Here is a 20,727-nt window from a genome sequence, read left to right as displayed (position 1 = left end):
CCGGGAGGCGGAGCTTGCAGTGAGCTGAGATCTGGCCACTGCACTCCAGCCTGGGCGACAGAGCGAGACTCCGTCTCAAAAAAAAAAAAAAAAAAAAGAAAAATGTTAAAATTAGACAGGTGTGGTACTTGTAGTCCCAGCTCTCCGGAGGCAGGGACTGAGGCAGAGGATCACTTGAGGGTAGGGGTTTGAGGCTGCAGCGAGCCATGCTCCTGCCACTGCTGCAGCCTGAGCAACAGAGCAAGATCCTGTTGTAAAAACAAACAAACAAAAACTGGCAGCTAATACCTGAGAGTGAATATCTTTTATCTCTGGTTAATGGGATCGAGAAAATACTTCATGTTATAGAAAGAACAGTGTCTTTGGACCCACACAGACCAAGATTTAAGATTAGCTCTGCCAATTACTAAGTACTCTTTACTATGAACCTCTGTTCTCATCTGTGAAACTGGAATAATGAATCCTACCTCCAAGAATTGTAGTCAAGTTGGAAACAATTTACACAAAGTGCCAAACACCAAGCCTGGCACAGTAGGAACTGAGTAAATAGTGGTTAATATTTTTATCAGTGTCTGCATTGCTGACATCTCCATCATTTCTATGCATTTATTTTTGAATCAGAAAAAGATGTTATTTAAAAAAATAACCCAGTAGTGCCCCTTGTCCCATTCGTATCAGTTATATTATTATTGTTACTACCCTCTGGAATTTCAATAGCTCTTTGTTTTTTTGGGTTTTTTGTTTTGTTTTGCTTTGCTTTTGAGACAGGGTCTCACTCTGTCGCCCAGTCTGGAGTATAGTGATGTAAGATTGAGGCTCACTGCAGCCTCAACCTCCTGGGCTCAGGCAATCCTCCCACTTCAGCTTCCCAAGTAGCTGGGACCACAGGCGCATGCCACCACACTTGGCTAATTTTTGCATTTTTAGTAGAGACAGGGTTTTGCCATGTTGCCTGGGCCTGTCTGGAACTCCTGGGCTCAAGCGATCTGCCTGCCTCGGCCTTCCAAAGTGCTGGCCTAAATAGCTCTCTGTATTTGCAAACGTGTGTTGTAAGAATCATTCAAAGCCTCTCGATTGGTTGGAGGCTCTAGAATACACAGAAAAAGGCTGCTGCTGTGTATCTCTGCAAGTCACGCACAAGATGGGGAACAGCAGGCTCCCTCTTGCTTACCAGTTCCAATGCAGGGAACTGAGCCCTGTAGCTGTTTCTTTCATATCTCACCCATTTTAAAGAGACCACAGGCTTTAGAAGTAAAGGACTCTTTTGTTGAAGGAGTGTTTTAAAATTTAAATGAGCATTTATTGTTCAAAGATGGACCAACCAGTCTTTTGAAGAACTCAAGGCTCTTTAGAGAAAAATAAAGCCTTGGAGGAGTATCTGAGAAGCTTGTTAGAGGCATGGGAAGGGTCTGGAAATAAAAAACTTCATCTGGAGTTTCTGCCTTCTACCAACAGAGCTGAAGCTAATGCTCTTCTAAGACAAGCAAAACAGATGGTTTGCGTACTTCCTTTCCTTCCTTTTACTTCTTCTGTAATAGACTTGTCGTGTCTGATGTTTGGGCTGACGTGGTACTCTAATAGAGTTAGAGTCTGCATTTTTTATGTCCTCTAGTATGTTCTGGTTGATGGTTGAGGGCAACAAACCAGGAATCCCAGATGCCAGCACCAGACCTCAGACAGGTCACTTAACTCTCCGAGCTCCATCACCGTTCTCTCCTTGCAGACCTCACAGGGAACAGGCAAAGCTCTATGAGATACAACATCATTATGATTAATCCTATTCTGATTCTGAAAGCAAAGCTCTTCCTACACAAACTCCTATTTCTAAATACTAAATTAAAGACATTTATTTATGGTATATTTTGTGTACTTGTAGAAATGGAAAGTGGTGAGATAAAACATGAAGCAATGATGACAAAGTGCTAACTTTTTCTTGTTTTAATTTCTTCGTGCTTTTTTCCACCTAATCCCCTAGAGTGGTGTCTTAACTGTTAAACTGGGTGGAGATCTAGGAACCTACGTGATCAACAAGCAGACGCCAAACAAGCAAATCTGGTTATCTTCTCCATCCAGGTATGTAGGTATGTTCAGAAGTCAACATCTGTAATTCTTAAAGACTTCCAAAATGCAACATTGTGGACCATTTAAGAAATGTCAGCTGAGCACGGTGACTCACACCTGTAATCCCAACACTTTGAGAGGCTGAAGTAGGAAGATCACTTAAGGACAGTTCAGAACCAACCTGGGCGACATAGTGAGTCCCTGGCTCTGTAAAGAAAAGAAAAATAAAGTCACGGCTGGGTGCAGTGGATCACTTGAGTTCAGGAGTTTGAGACAAGCCTGGGCAATGTCACAAAACCCCTCCTGTACTAAAAATACAAAAGTTAGCCAGGTGTGGTGGCACACGCCTATAGTCGCAACTACTTGGAAGGCTGAGGTTGAGCCTCAGCGTGAGCCCAGGAGGTGGAGGTTGCAGTGAGCCAAGATCACGCCACTGCACTCCAGTCTGGGCAACAGGGCCAGACCCTATCCCCTCTCCCCCCCAAAAAAACAAGTCACCGTCTTATGTTAGTATCCTTATAATTGAGTCTTTCCTGAAATTTTGCAGCCTGTCTCATTCTCAGTAGAAAAATTTACTCTAGTTATATAACTTCTCCCTGCTGACAATTTGGATACTGTAAGCAGGCATCAGGATATTAAGAAGATCTGAAGTGAATAGCTTATAACTTTTCCAAATTCAGCCTAGACAGTTTTCCTCTATTAAATCATTGCCCTGACTTTTAAAAAAAAGCTGCTTTTGACCTTGTAGCATTTGAACAAGTTGCACTTTGTCTTCAAAGCAAGTTAAAGTTTGACTTCTACTTGTTTTGAGCCTCTCAGGTAAAGGGTTATTTGAATTCCCTTTGCAGGATGGGGTTGTGTACCCTGTGGAGGTGGCAGAGTGTTTTATATTGCTGTTCTAGGGCATTTAATCCCTCCTGCCTTTTCCATTGATGTGCTTTCAATGTAGAGGAATAAAAGATTGTGTTGGAGACACAATGCAGCCTGCATAGCATCTGAAAGCCTGAGAACATGCAGTGAGAGATGTCGCTCATCCCTCAGCAGCCTGGCTGCTGTTGAAGTGGTTGTAAGAAAGTAAAAGAGAAATGCCCACAAAAAGCTCTCAGATCCAGTCATTCATTAGCACTTCCAAAGAGAGCATGTTGACTATGAATTGGGAAAGGGCTAGATAAAGCCAGCATAGAATTCTTTGAAAGACTAATGGTATTTGCATTTTTAAAAAATTATAACCTTATTCTACCCCCTAACATTGACATCATTTTTAGGCAATTAATATTATACCATTTATCATTCTGTGATCTCTAATGCTTTGTTCAGAATAAATAGTGTTATGTTTCCTTTCCCCACACTCTCATCCAGGAAGTGTGCTAGAGTTCAACAAAAACAGCACTGGAAATCACTGTCATTCTAGGAAGGCCCTAATTCACAACTCGTATTGGTTTTTAGACCCAGTTAGTGTGGAGTTTGGAGGATTTTAACCTCTGTGGGCCAGTTAGCCTCTGTGGCCTCAGTCACTCTTCCTGACCCTGGCCATGCTTGAGCCTGTGTGTTCTTATCCATCTCCGGGGGAACAAAGTGGATCAGCTCAGTCCAGCGATCACTTTTGGGGATCACTGGCTTTGTAAATATTGGGCAGGCACCTACCCCAAAAGAATTTTCCCCATATCTGGAGACTGAAAACTTCCATATCGTATTTGGACACACTGTCCAGCAATAGGCTCTTACCCTAGCTGTGTTCAGAAATATGGGAATTTGGAAAGATCTGCTGAGCAAGCTATTTACTGTCACAGATACTATGTTCCTCAAAAAAAATTATATATATATGTGTGTGTGTGTGTGTGTGTGTGTGTGTGTGTATATGGTGGGGGGGCAGGGTGAGACTGAAGAAGTGCCTCGGCCGGAGAAGGCCACACCCAGAGACCACAGGCTCCCGGGTCCACCTCGGGCCCCTCCCCTTCCTGCGCCCAGTTTCCGGCAGATCCAGAGAGGCCACCGCCGCGTAGGAGTCAGGGGAAGGGAGGCAGAGAAGCGTTTCCTGACGACAAGCTCTCAGTGCTTCTGTGAGGTGGCGGCAAGATGGCAGCTCCCAGCGGGGGACGGAAGCCGAGTCACTCTGCTGGTCGCTGGAGGCCAGGACGCTGCCTAACACAGCCGTCCCGCTCCAGGCCCTCACTACCAGGACGGCTCTCCCCACTCCCGGCCTGCTGGCCACACAGACTGCGGGGTCTGGGGGAGCAGGACCCTGGACGTCCCGCTCCTGTCTTGGAAGGAACAGGCCAGAGCACGGGAGCACCGTGTAGCTGTGCCTGCAAAGGCACAGGATTCCGTGGGAGGATCCCGCAGCTTCGGGCGGTTGTCATTGTTTTTATACCTGTGGCGAATGGCATGACCAGACACAGGGTAATGTCTGGAGAAACCTCTGAAGAGGAGTAAGAGGTTGTGGACATGCTGTGGCCTGGACAGTAGCTGCTGAGCCATTGGAGCCTGCACCCGCCCAACTTGGCCAAAGAAGCCCCCATACTCTCTGTGGAAAAGATTTCCAGAAGCTGTTGTGTCAATAACAAAGCCTCAGGAAAAAAAAAAAAAAAAAAAAAAAAAAAACCATAAAATTACAACAATGAAGATCATCCTTGAGTCTGATTTGAAAAGTAGGAAATTCTGCAGAGGCATTCTACTTGCAAGATACCACCCTCAGCCAGATCTGCAGGTCCTGGCCATTATGCAAGGGAAAATGCTCCATTTACCACTCCTCAGCTTCTGTTTCTGGTTTCAGAGGTCTGTGTATTGGAGGGACTTTAAAGCGAGAAGGATCTTTACCCACTTACTCTTATTGACAGATGTGAATATGGAGGTCCAGTGGGGAAAGTGACATGTCCTAAGTCAGAGTAGAGTCAACAAGAAAACAAGACCAAAAATGACTGAGCCTCTAGTGTATAATGGGCATTGATGAGCTACTGGAAATACGGAGATGAAGAAAACACAGTCCCATCTTCAAGGAGCTCAATCTAGCAAAGGAGACAGACTCTTTGTAGGTGGGACCAGGCTTCCCTGCAGCAGAAGGAAGCTTGAAATTGGTAACGAGCCTCAGCAGGGACAGAGGTAGGCCACCATGCTACCCTGAGAGGATTGCATGTGGACACGGGGCTATGACCTGGCCCTGCTTTGACCCACTAGCTGTGCTGTCGGGCCAGGTGGGGCCTGGAGTGGCCTGTGCTAAGGGGCTACTATGAGCTCTTTCCACTCCCCCAAGGCATTGCATAAATAATGTCACTTTCTGTTTGCACAGCAAAATCAAGGGCACAATTTTCTAGAACTTGGGGTGCCTCCCCTCTCCCCAGCCCAACAGAAGGTCTACAATGACTGATGGGCCCTTGTTTTTGTTAGAGATGGAACACCCCACAGGGTTCCGAGTGGTCATTTGTGGCCCACAGGCCACTGGCAAGTGGAGGCAGAGCTGTGGAGCCCTCGGGAGCCACAGAGGGCCTGCTGGCTGCCACGACATGCCAACTCAGCTGCTGCTGGCCCTCCTGTGGGTGGCAGTGCTAGTGATGTGCAGAATCCTGGGACTAGTGCCAGGGAACCTATGGATACCCTGGGTGACCCAGGTGTGCACTGCTGTGGTGGCCTTCACAGTCAGAAGATGACATGCTGAGAAGGGGAGAATCAGCCCAGGGTGAGATCCGCAGAAAGGCCAGGACCAAGATGCGGCCAGCACCTCAGGCTGGAGGGTTCCAAATGAAATGAGCAGGTCCTCCTGTCAGGACCTAGGTTAGTTTCTGAAAAAGCATGAAAAGCAGACCTCCTGAACTTCCCCGAGCGACTGATGCAAAGCGCGTCCTGCATGCTTCACAGCACCGTGGAGAGGATCTTCAGGGGCAAACTGCAGACTATCTGAATGATGGCACTGACCATCAGCAAACTGCAGAGCTGCCTGACCAAGAAATTACGAGACAGAAGCAATGTTTGCAGGCAAAGAAGAAGGGGCCAGACACGGTGGCTCACGCCTGTAATCCCAGCACTTTGGGAGGCTGAGGCAGGCGGATCACTTGAGGTCAGGAGTTTGAGATGAGCCTGGGCAACATGGTGAAACCCTGTCTCTACTAAAAGTACAAAAAATTCGCCAGGTGTGGTGGCAGGCACCTGTAATCCCAGCTACTTGGGAGGCTGAGGCAGAAGAATCGCTTGAACCCAGGAGGTGGAGGTTGAAATGAGCTGAAATCCTGCCACAGCACTCCGTCCTGGGCAACAGAGCGAGACTCTGTCTCAAAAAAAGGAGAAGGAGGAAAGGCCAAGGCAGGAATGAAACAGGCCAGGAATGTTGTAGTGAAGCAAATAGCCTCCCTGTGCAAAGGTGCTATTGTGAGCTCTTTCCACTCCCCCAAGGCATCGCATAAATAATATCACTTTCTGTCACTCACCCCACTGAGTGTCCTGCCTCTGCTCAAGGGTGGTACAATGGGGACTTGGCAGTGGAGGGGAGCAAGGAAGCTGGACATGGTGCTTCCCCAGCGTCCTAGCCACAAGTCCCTCTGAAGAGTGTGGATGACAATGATGACCTTAGTTGCATCTTTCTAATGTCCTGAGGGGGCAATTGTAGAAGCAAACATGCAAATGTGGGAAGAAATCCAAAGGAGTAAAGAACTCACGGCACAAGTGCATAGTGTGCTGGGGGAGTAGGCCTCTGCTGCCCGCTCTGCCTGAACTACACCAAAGACATTTGATGAGGCCATAGAGGGAGTCCACAGAGGAGGACACCTACTGCCCGACCTTTAGCAGAGACTAAGCAAAGGGCACGAAAACTTGAACCGCATGTGTCACACCCATGACCACTACAAGAATATGGCCCAAAACCTGGCCCAGAAATTGAAGAAAGACACTTCCAGTTTTCAGAGAGAGATGGTCTGCTATAAGAAAACGGCCCAGGGGATAGGCACAGTAGCTCACGCCTGTAATCCTAGCACTTTGGGAGCCCGAGGCAGGCAGATGGCTTGAGCTCAGGAGTTCGAGACCAGCCTGGGCAACATGGTGAAATCCTGACTCTACCAAAAATACAAAAATTAGCCGGGTGTGGTGGTGCATGCCTGTGGCCCCAGCTACTCGGGAGGCTGAGGTGGGAGGATTGCTTGAGCCTGGGAGGCAGAGGTTGCAGTGAGCCAAGATTGCACCACTGTACTCCAGTCTCGGTGACAGAGTGAGACCCCATCTGAAAAAAAAAAAAAAGAAGAAGAAGAAAAATGGCCCAGGAAGTCTGGAGGGCTGCCGTGTCCATTGAGACAGTGCTCCAGGCACTCCAAAAAGAAAATGACCACAATAGGCAGAAATTGGCTGACTATGAGGCCAAGTTCAGCCTTTTCCAAGCGGCTTTTGGCTCCTGGGGCCCCACCCACAGCTGACAGGGTTCTGGAAGTGCCACAGGGACCATGGGCTGCCAGGGCCCCCAGGAGGGAGGCAGGTCACAATGTGAGGGCTTGGTTGGAGCCAGAACACCAGCCTGTTTGATTCTGTTTTCCTTGTACCTGGGTCCTGAATGCCCAGACACTCGGGAACACCAGCTGGTGCTGCTCCCTTTAAAGCACTTTTGATTGATCTCTTGTTAATTTAGCAACTGTTATTAGTTGATGCTGCAGTTGCTTTTATTGAAGTTTGATTGATAGTGTTAGGATCATAAGGTACTATTTTTCAAATAAAGATTGTTTAACATAAAAAAAATTTTTGTTTTTTTCCTCTCAGCCTTTCACATTGGTTCAAAATCTCTTTCATCCAGCTACATTTCTGATTTTTTCTTGTTGTTTTCCTTAATTTTATTTATTTTTAATTAAAAATAAATTTTTTTGTCAACATGGGGTCTCACTTTGTTGCCTAGGTTGGTCTCAAACTCGTGGCTTCAAGCAGTCTCCCACATCAGCCTCCCAAAGTGATGGAGTTATGCGTGTGAGCCACTGCACCCGGCCTGTTTTTTTTCAAAGTTGATAACTTTTCAGGTTCTGTGGGATCAGTAGTCTTTCCTCCCACCTTACCCACCCTGACGAGGTTGCAGGATGGAATAAAGGAGAGTTCTAGGGACACTTGCACATCAGTGCCTGTGCTCAGAGCATCTCAAGCAGTGTGAAGGGGTCTAGAGGTTTCTCAGGCTCTGCCTGGCAACCCAATAGCAGCATCAGAGTATAGGGCCAAGGTCCTGATCCTTGGGCTTGGTGTAGTTTATTAGTTATTTTTATGTGACCCTGATGGTTTGGTTCACTCATTTTTTATCTACATACTGGGAACAGGTTCAAGCCCCAGCATTTGGTTGATAATGCAGGAATCCTTGATCCTTTTATTGCCCAAGCTTCCCTTCCTGGTGACCTCCTCCTAGCCTCAGTCTCTGGAAAAGCCCTCCTTGAGTGCTCAGGCAGATTCAGGTGCCCTTTCTTCTGGGCTCCTGTACACTCTGTTCTTACCTCCATCAGGGTGCCACAGGCACCAGTGTTATCTGATTCCATGGCCATTCATCCATGAGGCCATGAGGAAGTGGAATGTACATCTGGTATACCAAGACATGGCAGAAGCCAGCCTCCAATCTGTCCACGTGAATACGGCATTCCCAAAGCGACGTGCATGTGCCATTGTTCACTGGATGAGCTTGAGGTGGATGAACTAGCCCACCAGGCTCTCAATGTCATGAATTTAACATTGAATTAAGAAAAATATTTTTTAAAAATAATAGTTTAGGTGATTGCTGGGGTGCTAGGAGAGGAAAGAATGGGGAATAACTGTTTAATGGGTATAGTTGGCCTTCTGTATTTGTGGGTTGCACATCTGCTGATTCAACCAACCATGGATCAAAATATTTGAAAATAAAAAACAATAAAACAACGAAAATGATACAAATAAAAAACCAATATAACAACTATTAACATAGCATTTACATTGTACTAGGCATTATAAGTAACCTAGAGATGACTTAAAGTATATGGGAGGATGTGCCTAGGTTAGATGCATGTGTTGTACCATTTCGTATCAGGGACTTGAGTACCCATGGATTTTGGTATCTGCAGATCCTGGAACCCCTTCCCCGTAGATACCAAGGAACAACAGCACTAGCTTTCCTTTTGGGGTGATGCAGATGTTTTGGAGCTAGAGGTAGTGGTTGCACAACATTGTAAATGTACTAAATGCCACCAAATTATTCATTTTTAAATGGTTAATTTTATGTTATGTGAATTTTACCTTAACAACTAATAATAGTATAGGTAAGGCACAAGTATAGGTAAGGTAATAATAGTATAGGTAAGGCACATCAGTGGCACAAAAATGGCCCTAATTTTTAAACACGACTGTAGCATAGCAGGTGTCACATGTGAGGTAGCAAAAGCTGGAGATCAAAGTGTGATACCTGGAGACTTATCAGTAAGGGTCAAATGTTTTTTCAGGTTTTGAGAATGATTCTGGGAATTGTTCCAGAAGATCTATTGTATAACTCTTCTTAGATGCTAAGATAAGAAGTCAGATATACACTGTAGCTCATTTTGTGTTATTTTCTAGAGCCTTACTCCAGTCAATTTCTTGGGGGCAGCGTTTGTGGAATCAGTGGTTCATCTGAAGGGCTGTACTCTGGAATTACTATGTATTTTTTTTGTCTTCCAGTGGACCCAAGCGTTATGACTGGACTGGGAAAAACTGGGTGTATTCCCACGACGGCGTTTCCCTCCATGAGCTGCTGGGCGCAGAGCTCACTAAAGCCTTAAAAACCAAACTGGACTTGTCTTCCTTGGCCTATTCCGGAAAAGACGCTTGATGCCCAGCCCAGTTTTAAGGACTTTAAAAGCTATTAGGCCAATACCCCAGCTTCATTATGCAGATGAGGTCTGTTTTTTTGTTGTTATTTTTTTCATTCCTGCTTTTGAGGACAGTTGGGCTATGTGTCACAGCTCTGTAGAAAGAATGTGTTGCCTCCTATCTTGCCCCCAAGTTCTGATTTTTTATTTCTACAGAAGATTTTTTTGGATTAATTGTCTGATTTCCTCCCTCACATGATATCCCTTATCTTTTACAATGTCTTATGCCTATCCCTGAATATAACAACCTTTAAAAAAGCAAAATAATAAGAAGGAAAAATTCCAGGAGGAAAAATGAATTGTCTTCACTCTTCATTCTTTGAAGGATTTCCTGCAAAAAGTACATGAAGAGCAGCTGGTCAACCTGCTCACTGTTCTGTCTCAAAATGAGACACATTAAAGGGTAGCCTACAAATGTTTTCAGGCTTCTTTCAAAGTGTAAGCACTTCTGAGCTCTTTAGCATTGAAGTGTCGAAAGCAACTCACATGGAAAGACCTTTTCTTATTTGTGATTTGTGGCTGCCAGGGTGTGGCCTGTACTGGGTTGTCCAGGAAGACCCAGTGCTGTTTCTTCTGCATATTCACATATGTGTCTGTGTGTATATACATATTTTCAATTTAGGGGTTAGTATGGAATCAGCTGCTACAAGAATGCAAAAAATCTTCCAAAGACAAGAAAAGAGGAAAAAAAGCCATTTTCATGAGCTGAGTGATATAGTGTAATAAACAAAATCATGGAGCTGAGGAGGTGCCTTGTCAATGTAAAGGGGCATATAAATGAAAGAGATACTCATGTTGATAAAGAGAGCCGCGGTCCTAGACCTAGTTCAGCCACAAAGTAGTTGTCCCTTTGTGGACAAGTTTCCCAAACTCCCTGGACCTCTGCTTCCCCATCTGTTAAATGAGAGGATAGAGTATGGTTGATTCCCGGCATTCAGTGGTCCTGTCAAGCAGCCTCACAGGCGAGCTCTAATTCCCATTGGGTAGATGAGGGGATGACAAAGAACAGTTTTTAAGTTATATAGGAAACACTGTTATTGGTGTTGCCCTATTGAGATTTCAGTTGAATTCCTGTGAGAATAATAGCCATCCTTGACCGGGCACGGTGGCTCACACCTGTAATCCCAGCACTTTTGGTGGCCGAGGTGGGTGGATCCCCTGAGGTCAGGAGTTCAAGACCAGCCTGGCCAACATGATGAAACCCCATCTCTACTAAAAATGCAAAAATTAGCTGGGCATGATGGCAGGTGCCTATAATCCCAGCTACTCGGGAGGCTAAGGCGAGAGAATCGCTTGAACCCAGAGGCAGAGGGTGCAGTGAGCCAAGATCGTGCCATTGCACTCCAGCCTGGGCAAATGAGCAAAACTCCATCTCAAAATAATAATAATAATAATAATAATTAGCCATCCTTTATTGTACCCTTACTGGGTTAAGCCTATTATACCACACTACCTCATTTTAATTTTTACTGACCTGCACTTTATACATAAAGCAACAAGCCTCCAGGATATTAAAATTCACACAAAGTTATGCTCATATTATTTTCTTATTTAAAGGAGGATTTATTAGTGGTCGGGCTCACGCCTATAATCCCAGCACTTTGGGAGGCTGAGGTGGCCGGATCACCTAAGGTCAGGAGTTTGAGACCAGCCTGGCCAACATGGTGAAATCCCATCTCTATTAAAGATAAAAAATTAGCTGGGCATGGTGGCATGCACCTGTAATCCCAGGTACTTGGGAGGCTGAGACGGGAGAATTGCCTGACCCCGGGAGGCAGAGGTTGCAGTGAGTTGAGATCGTGCCTGAGCGACTGAGTGAGACTCCGTCTCAAAAAAAAAAAAAGAAGGGCTTGTTAGTGACAAGTCTGTATTAATATGTAGCAAAGCCTTTTCCAATGGGTGAATAAAAACACATTCCATTAAGTTAAGCTGGGAGCAGTGGCATATACCTATATTCCCAGCTACTCAGGAGGCTGAGACAGGAGGATTGCTTGAAGCCAGAAATTGGAGATCAGCCTGGGCAACATAGCAAGATCCTATCTCTTAAAAAAAGAAAAAAAAAACCTCTTAGTAATAAAACAGTATAAACAAAAGCTAAATAAGTAAAATATTTTCTTTCTTCTGAAATAAAATTATTTTTTGAATCTGATGGAAATGTTTAAGTGCAGTAGGCCAGTGCCAGTGAGAAAACAAATAAAATCATACATGTTTGTGTGTGTGTGCATCTTGCTTCTACTGAAAGTTTCAGTGCACCCCACTTACTTAGAACTTGGTGACATAATGTACTCCTTTATCTGGGACACAGCACAAACTTAAGAGGTATGCAGTGGGGCTGCTGTGACATGAAAGTGGAAGTTAAGGAATCTGGGCTCTTATGGGGTCCTTGCGGGCCAGCCCTTCAGGCCTATTTATTTTACATATAGCTCTAATTGGTTTGATTATCTAGTTCCCAAGGCAGTGGGAGATCCCTATTTAAGGAAGGAAAAGGGACCCAGCACAGTGGCTCATGCCTGTAATCCCAGCACTTTGGGAGGCTGAGGCGGGTGGATCACCTGAGGTCAGGAGTTCGAGACCAGCCTGGCCAACATGGGGAAACCCTGTCTGTACTAAAAATATTTAAAAATTAGCTGGGCATGGTGGCTCATGCCTATAATTCCAGCTACTCAGGAGGCTGAGGCAGGAGAATCGCTGTAACCTTGGGGGTGGAGGTTGCAGTGAGACGAGATCATGCCACTTCACTCCAGCCTGGCCAACAGAGCCAAACTCTATCTCAAATAAATAAATAAATAAGGAAGGAAAGGAACTTCAAACACATGAACAGCAGCCGGGGGAAGAATCGAAATCATATTCTGACAAGCAAACTGGAAAAGTACCACCGTGTGGACCAATCGCCCCCCCACCGCAGACCCTGGGAGCATCGCCTCATTTATAGTATGGTCCAGTCACCAACGTGAAGGATGAGTTTCCAGGAAAAGATTATTAAATGTTCACTATAACATACTGGAGGAGGTGAGGAATTGCATAATACAATCTTAGAAAACTTTTTTTTTCTTTTGTTTTTTGAAACAGGATCTCACTTTGTCACCCAGGCTGGAGGACAGTGGTGCAATCAAAGCTCATGGCAGCCTCGACCTCCCTGGGCTCGGGCAATCCTCCCACAGGTGTGCACCACCATACCTGGCTAATTTGTGCATTTTTTGTAGAGATGGAGTTTCACCATGTTGCCGAGGCTGGTCTCAAACACCTGGGCTCAAGTGATCTGCCTGCCTCGTCCTCCCAAAATGTTGGGATTACAGGTGTGTGCCACAGGTGTGCATCAGAAAGCTTTTTCTATTATATTTACCTTCTTGAGTGGGTAGACCCTCAGCCACATAGAAAATAAAACGTGCAGGCATGACTTACCATGACTTATTTAGCTCTCTCGAGTTGCAAAGAAGCAATGAGGTATGTAAAAGAGAACCTGGGTTTTTGAATCAAAATTCTAGAATTTAATTGAAACTCTGCCTCTTGTTTGTTGATACACTGGCCTCATTTTTTTTTTTTTTAATCTATAAAATGGAGATATCTAACATGTTGAGCCTGGACCCACAGGCAAAACACAGTCCTGATGTGAGAAGCACTCAATTCATGACAAGTGTTGTTCTCACGTGCACAGCGTAATTTCATATTCACATTGGAGGACTTCCCCCAAAATATGGATGACATTCTCTACTCAACTTTGAACTTAATCAAAATATTCATTTTACTTAACTTCGTAGTAATCAAAATATTCATTTTACTTAACTTCATAGTAGATTCTGGTTCCCTGGAACCATTCATCTTGTGCCTTACCATGCTTATATTTTACTCCATCTTATGTACACCTTATAAAAATATTTTAGCCAATTTAAAATTTGACAGTTTGCATTAAATTATAGGTTTACAATATGCTTTGTCCGGCTATACTTGCCCCAAATTCTGACAAATGCTTCTGCCACCTCTAGAGGAAGACCCATGTTCATAATGATGGAGTTTGTGTGGATTAACCATGCAAGGTTGCCAAGGAAAAATCGCTTTACACTTCCAAGGTACATACTAAGATTAAAGTAATTTTAGTCCGTGTCCAGTTGGATTCTTGGCACGTAGTTATCTTCTGCAAACTAAAACAGCTACATGCCAGCAAGGGAGAAGGGAAGGAGGGGCGAAGTTTTGAAATTTCATGTAAATTTATGGTGCTGTTCAAAACGACGAGTTCATGACTTTCTGCGTATACAGTAAGAAATTCGCTTTTTGTTGTTGTTGTTGTTGTTGTTTTGAGATGGAGTCTTGCTCTGTCGCCCAGGCTGGAGTGCAATGGCATGATCTGGGTTCACTGCCACCTCTGCCTCCTGGGTTCAAGCAATTCTCTGCCTCAGCCTCCCGAGTAGCTGGGATTACAGGCACCCGCCACCACACCCAGCTAATTTTTGTTTTTGTTTTTTTTCATTTGTTTGTTTGTTTTTTGAGATGGAGTCTCACTCTGTCACCCAGGCTGGAGCATAGTGGCACAATCTCGGCTCCCTGCAAGCTCTGTGTCCCGGGTTCACGCCGTTCTCCTGCCTCAGCCTCCCAAGTAGCTGGGACTACAGGTGCCCGCCACTACGCCTGGCTAATTTTTTGTATTTTTAGTAGAGATGGGGTTTCACCGTGTGAGCCAGGGTGGTGTCGATCTCCTGACCTCATGATCCGCCTGCCTCGGCCTCCCAAAGTGCTGGGATTACAGGCGTGAGCCACTGCACCCGGCCTAATTTTTGTAGTTTTAGTAGAGATGGGGTTTCACCATCTTGGCCAGGCTGGTCTTGAACTTCTGACCTCGTAATCCACCTGCCTCAGCCTCCCAAAGTGCTGGGATTACAGGAATGAGCCACTGCACCCAGCCAGAAATGCCTTTTAATCTTTGGTTTCACTTAATTAGCCAGGACACTTGGAGTGCATCCCGAAGTACCTGATCAGTGGCCACTTTGGAGTGTGTAAAACTCAGCTCACTTATATCCCTGCATCCGCCACAGAGACAGAATCCAAGCTCATATGTTCCATCTTCTCTGGCTGTATCGCTTAAGGAATGGAAGGCACCAGAACAGATTTATTGAAATGTTTATTAGCTGAAGATTTATTTAGACAGTTGAGGAAAACACCAACACCCAGTAGTAAAATTGGCTCTCAAAGATTTTCTTCTCCTGTGAAAAGCCAGACCTCTGAGGCCCCATCCAGGTAGAAATACCACGGCAAGAAGGGCCTCTGCTGTCCACTTGTGTTTCTGTGATCTGTGGAAACACTGTTAATGCCACATCTTGACCTCAAATTTTTAGCTCCTGGCCGGGCGTGGTGGCTCACACCTGTAATCCCAGCACTTTGAGAGGCTGAGGCTGGTGGATCACCTGAGGTTAGGAGTTCAAGGCCATCCTGGTCAACATGGTAAAACCCCGTCTCTACTAAAAATACAAAAACTAGCCGGGCATAGTGACGCAAGCCTGTAATCCTAGCTACTCGGGAGGCTGAGGCAGGAGAATTACTTGAACTTGGGAGGTGGAGGTTGTAGTGAGCCAAGATCACGCCATTGCCCTCCAGCCTGGGCGACAAAAGGGAAATTCCATCTCAAAAAAAAGAGAGAAAGAAAGAAAGAAAAAAAATGTAGCTCCCATGTCTGCCATCTTAAGTGTAAAGGTGGCGAAATTATATAGAAAAATTAGACAATATCATTTCCCAGTTACATTCCTTTCCTACCCCACTCTACAATGCTAGTTGAGATTTTTCCAAAAGAAAATAGCTTAAATAAAACCCTAAGAGAAAGAAAAATTTTAAAACTCTACAAAGCTCAAAAGTAATAGAAACAGATGAGCTTGGAGTCAGGATTTCTGTGTAAGGTTGTCTAGGCTGTGTACTGCACAACTCCAGGTGTCACTATTCACAGAGATTATAACTACAGTGTGAGGTGTATGGTGCCACTGACAGCTATGCAAACCGTCCACAGCATAGCCGCCTGATCCTGCTGGAATTTCTCTTGCCAATCCATCAGCAATTCCCCTTGTATGTTTCACCAAACATCCCTTAAATCTGCCCTCTCCTGCCCATCCCCAGTGGAGGTCCTCATCATTTTTCACCTGCATTTTTGCAGGAGCTTTCTTATATCCACCTTCCTCCTTTTCTCTCGGCCTATCATCTATCTACATGGTCTCCAGAGTAAGCTTTCAGAAAGGCAATCTCTTATCTGTAAAATGTAAGCAGGACCAAGGCCAAGTTTCTTAGCCTGAAAAATGTGCTTTTCTGACTGAACTGTTCAGACACTGACTGTACATATAATTATGCTTTTCTACCCCCTCAGGCTCAACACTTTGACTCCAACAATCCCAAATCCCCAGATCCCTAAGTGTGCTGTACTATTTCACATGGCTCTGAGACTTGGCTGGTGCTGTTTCCATTTTGGTCTTTGCTCCCCACATCTCTGCCTGGGGGGTAGATTCTACCCTGAAAAATGTTCTTGGCACAGCCTTGCAAACTCCTCCTCCACTCAGCCTCTGCCTGGACGCCCTTGATTGTTCCATGTCCTCAGCATATCATGTTTGTCTTTCCCAGCACTGACTTACCATGTGTCACCCCTGCTGGGCTGTGCCATCCATGAGGCTAGGACTGTGTGTCTCCTTTGTTGACTGTTGTTGCCCCAGCATCTCACACAGTTCCTTGCACACAATTAGGGCTCTATAAATGTCAAATAAATGTGTTATAATTATATGTTTAAGATTGTTGTTCAAATAAACTCTAAATAACCCCAACTCCAAGAGTGTTAGCAAGAAATACAAATTTTACAGAGGAATGGCTGGAGGTGGGGAGGGTGTCCATGGAGTGAGTTACCTCACACAGGCACAGAAAACTTGAACCTCCTAAGGACACTTTTATTCTCTCTCTCCCATTTTTCTCTCCTGGATTCCCGTTGTCTGATCGCGTTTCTCTCTTCTCCACTACTCCACTTCCTCAAAAATTCCTTTAGGGTATGTTCTTAAGCTTAGGTAGGTTTCCCATTCTGAAAAACAAAGTCCTAGTAATTATCCACTTGCCTTGTTGGGGATGTGGAGGGCAAGACGCTCAGACTCCATGACTCAGGTACATTGCAACAATTAGGCTGAAAGTTCCCTGAAAGTAAATGACCACATCTTTTCATGTTTGGTTCCCAGGGCTCACTACAGTTGTTGGTATAACACAGGCATTCTAGTATCTTCTTAAAGAATCAATATCGTTAAAATGGCCATAACTGCCCATAGCAATTTACAGATTCAATGCTATTTCTATCAAACTACCAAGGTCGTTTTTATTTTATTATTTTTTTCTTTGAGACAGAATCTCGCTATGGTCACCCAGGCTGAAGTGCAGTGGCGCAATCTCGACTCACTGCAACCTCCGCCTCCCAGGTTCAAGTGATTCTCCTGCCTCAGCCTCCCAAGTAGCTGGGATTACAGGTGCCCGCCACCACACCTGGCTAATTTTTGTATTTTTAGTAGAGACACAGTTTCACCATGTTGCCCAGGCTGGTCTTGAACTCCTGACCTGGCCCGAAAACTCATTTTGTTTAGATACATTAGGGGAAATCTCAGAATAATCAGCTAGAAAAATTGAAAATGGTTGCCCATGAGGAGGGGAGAACTGTTATTATTTATGTCAAATAAAATTTGTTAGAGGTCATTGATTTGCACTGTGTTCCTGCACCAGGCCCCAATAGACCAAACCAAATGGAGTCACTCTTGCTGAAGTTCCGTGTCACCAAACCAAAGCTAAGTAGTTTATCTTACCTTCTGGGAAATTAGGGGAGAGAAATAATAGGCAAATCCCCAAACAGGCCAGTTTTCACTGGCATAATAAGAAAGTCCTCTCTGTTTTAACTGTATTAGGAGAGTAACTCTGAAAAGACCAATCCACTTTTTGGTCCCTGTTTCTGTTTTCTTCTAACCTCCTCTGCCCACCTCACTGGAGTACCTTTTCTGAATTTTTAGAAGACATGTTGCCCTGATCCATGAATTGCAAATGAAAGCCAATTAGATCATTTAACTAAATTCATTGTAATTTTGTCTTTTGACATTTGTAAACAAGCCTTGTAGTACTTGCTAAACAATGGGCTGGGCGCAGTAGCTCACACCTGTAATCCCAGCACTTTGGGAGGCTGAGATGGGTGGATCACCTGAGGTCCGGAGTTCGAGACCAGCCTGGCCAACATGGTCAAACCCCGTCCCTACTAAAAATACAAAAGTTAGACGGGCATGTAGCATGAGCCTATAGTCGCAGCTACTTAGGAAGCTGAGGCAGGAGAATTGCTTGAATCTGGGAGGCAGAGGTTGCAGTGAGCTGAGATTGTGCCACTGTACTCTAGCCTGGGCAACAGAGTGAGACTCTGTCTCAAAAAAAAAAAAAAAAAAAAAAAACCTTTCTAAACAACATATGTTTATTATTTGATAAATTATAAACAATAAATTCAAAACTTTAAAGAGAAAACATTTTATTGATAGCTCACTGAATACAAATTTATAAAATATTTATGCATTAATTTTGAGTTACACATTTTCACCCATCATTACAGATGTTATATGGAGTTGCTGGAGTATGAGAAGAGTGTCTTCATCCCAACAGCTTTCAAAGTGAAGCGGCAGCTCATGCCTGTAATCTCAGCACTTTGATAGGCCGAGGCGGGTGGTTCACTTGAGGTCAGGAGTTTGAGACCAGCCTGGCCAACATGGTGAAACCTCATCTCTACTAGAAATACAAAAATTCGCTGGGTGTGGTGGCGCACACCTGTAATCCCAGCTACTCAGGAAGCTGAGGCAGGAGAATCACTGGAGCCCATAAGGTGGAGGTTGGAGTGAGCCAAGATCATGCCACTGCACTCCAGCCTGGGTAACAGAACAAGACTCTGTCTCAAAAAAAAAAAAAAAAAAGTGAACCTCTGGGTCCCCCAGATCTCTTCAGAGATATGTAATGTTCTCCTTTTTCCAACTACATAACTCTGTGAGCCTGGGTTTTCTTCATATACTCCAATGAAAACAACATATTGCAACAGATGGAATGAAGAGACAAGTAGAAGAATCCAGCTGTTTTCCATTAAGCCAAACATTACAGTTGTCAACTGAAGAATTCTGAGATTAATAAATTTGCAAAGAAGAACTTTATTTCTCCTAAAAGATAGCAGCCTGCAGGGTGGTCATTCTGACAGGCTGAGAAATGTAGTCTCTGGCCAGAAGCCAAAAACAGACACTGAGGGTCAGAAGAATAAGACAGGCATTTATGTTGAATAGGATGGCCAAATGTATGTATTCAATAAACTATAGGAGGAGTCATGAATAGTCATGAAAGGAGAAACATGCACATGCTCAGTTGAGTTTCATGCCTCTCCATGGGATGCATGTGCAAAAATTGGCAGCATTAGCATGATCAGAGGGTGGAGTTTTCTGTCCTCTGACATCAAAAGGTGAAACAGAGGACACAAAAACCCTCACTGTGCATCCTCTGGCCAGAACCACTCCATTGTGGGCAGTCTATTATGAGGAAGGAATGCTGGTTAGTTGTGCAGAACTGCAAAAGGAAGGGGCAGTGTCAGACCATTGGTTGATATCAGCGGTGCAGCTCGTCCTTCCAAAGGGCTGATTTCTGTTTAACCTATAGGAAGGAAATCCTAATGGTGTTTAGCAATGGAGAGGGTATAACAACACATCATGGCAGGAACTCAGTTTTCAAGGTTTCTCTGGGGTCCCCTTGGCCAAGAGGTGGTGTATCCGTTTAGTCAGCTGGGCAACTTAGGATTTCATTTTTATTTCTCAGAGTTTTATAAAACTCTAAAATAATTATTTGACAGCCAGATGGGAGGGGGTCCCTGGAGAAACTCCAACCAGCCTGCCCACTGGGGTGGAGCCTCAGGAGTTTGCAGCAGGGAAAAGCCTGGTGCCTCCTTTTCCTATGTGAACCTGGGATTCGAGCAGCCTGGTGGGAAGCACTCTAGCAGGGGACTCTGGCCTTGCAGAGGATCCCTGTTCCCCCCAACCCTTTATTTCCCATTTTCACTTAATAAAACCCTGCTTTACTCACCCTTTAAACCATCTGCAAGCCTAAACTTTTGTGGCTGTGGGATGGACAAGAGCCTTATCTTTAGCTGAACTAAGGAAAAGTCCTGCAGTGATTCCATTCTTCCCACCAAATATGTTTTGTTTTGAAAATATAGTTATTTATCATAAATATGTCATTAATATTATTAAATCGAATTTAGCCTAAAGCTGCCTCCTTACATAGTTTAAGCTTGACCTAAAGGTTATTCTGTACTTAGTGAATTGTAACCTACCTAGATGTGTAAACAAGACTGTGACCTACTCTTGTGACAATCATTGGATTTTGGCCAAAGGAGGTCAACTCTTGACACTGCTTTCAAATAAGGCAAATATGGAACTGTAACCAATCTGGCTGTTTCTATACCTCACTTCTGTTTCCTGTATGCCACTTTTCTTTCTCTGTCCATAAATCTTCTTCCACCACGTGGCTGTGCTGGAGTCTCTGAGCCTACTCTGGCTGAGGAGGCTGCCCGATTCTCAAACTGTTCAATTAAACTCTGTTAAATTTAATTTGTGTAAGGTTTTCTTTTAACCATATAAACAGATGAGTTTATGATTGTTATGTCTTTTTTCTTTTCTTTTCTTTTCCTTTTTTTTGAGACAAGGTCCCACTCTGTCGCCCAGGCTGGAATACAGTGGCATGATCACGTCTCACTGTAGTCTCGCACACCCAGGCTCAAGCGATCCTCCATCTCAGCCTCCTGAGTAGTTGGGAGTACAAGCGCATGCAACCATGCCTGGCTAATTTTTTT

The 20,727-nt window shown here is 44.6% G+C and overlaps 1 protein-coding gene across 3 annotated transcripts in view; it reads left to right on the top strand.

Moving 5' to 3' along the window:
* Positions 1-20,485, top strand: part of FXN (frataxin) — a 48,818-nt gene extending 28,333 nt beyond the window's left edge. The window contains exons 4-5 of one of the 3 annotated variants that reach the window (XM_009188898.4): positions 1,976-2,073; positions 18,460-20,485. In XM_009188898.4, the coding sequence (XP_009187162.1) occupies positions 1,976-2,073; positions 18,460-18,556 (195 nt within the window). In that variant the 3' untranslated portion in view covers positions 18,557-20,485. Of the gene's footprint in view, positions 1-1,975; positions 2,082-9,687; positions 10,623-18,459 lie in introns of those variants that run through there. The other 2 variants (XM_003911781.5, XM_009188897.4) reach the window with 2 other exon arrangements.
* Positions 20,486-20,727: the final 242 nt, after the last annotated feature.

Source organism: Papio anubis, chromosome 13, assembly GCF_008728515.1.
Source record: "Papio anubis isolate 15944 chromosome 13, Panubis1.0, whole genome shotgun sequence".
In the NCBI taxonomy this organism is placed as follows: Eukaryota; Metazoa; Chordata; class Mammalia; order Primates; family Cercopithecidae; genus Papio; species Papio anubis.
Note: the sequence above shows the minus strand (reverse complement) of the source record. Positions and strands in the feature narration are given on the sequence as shown.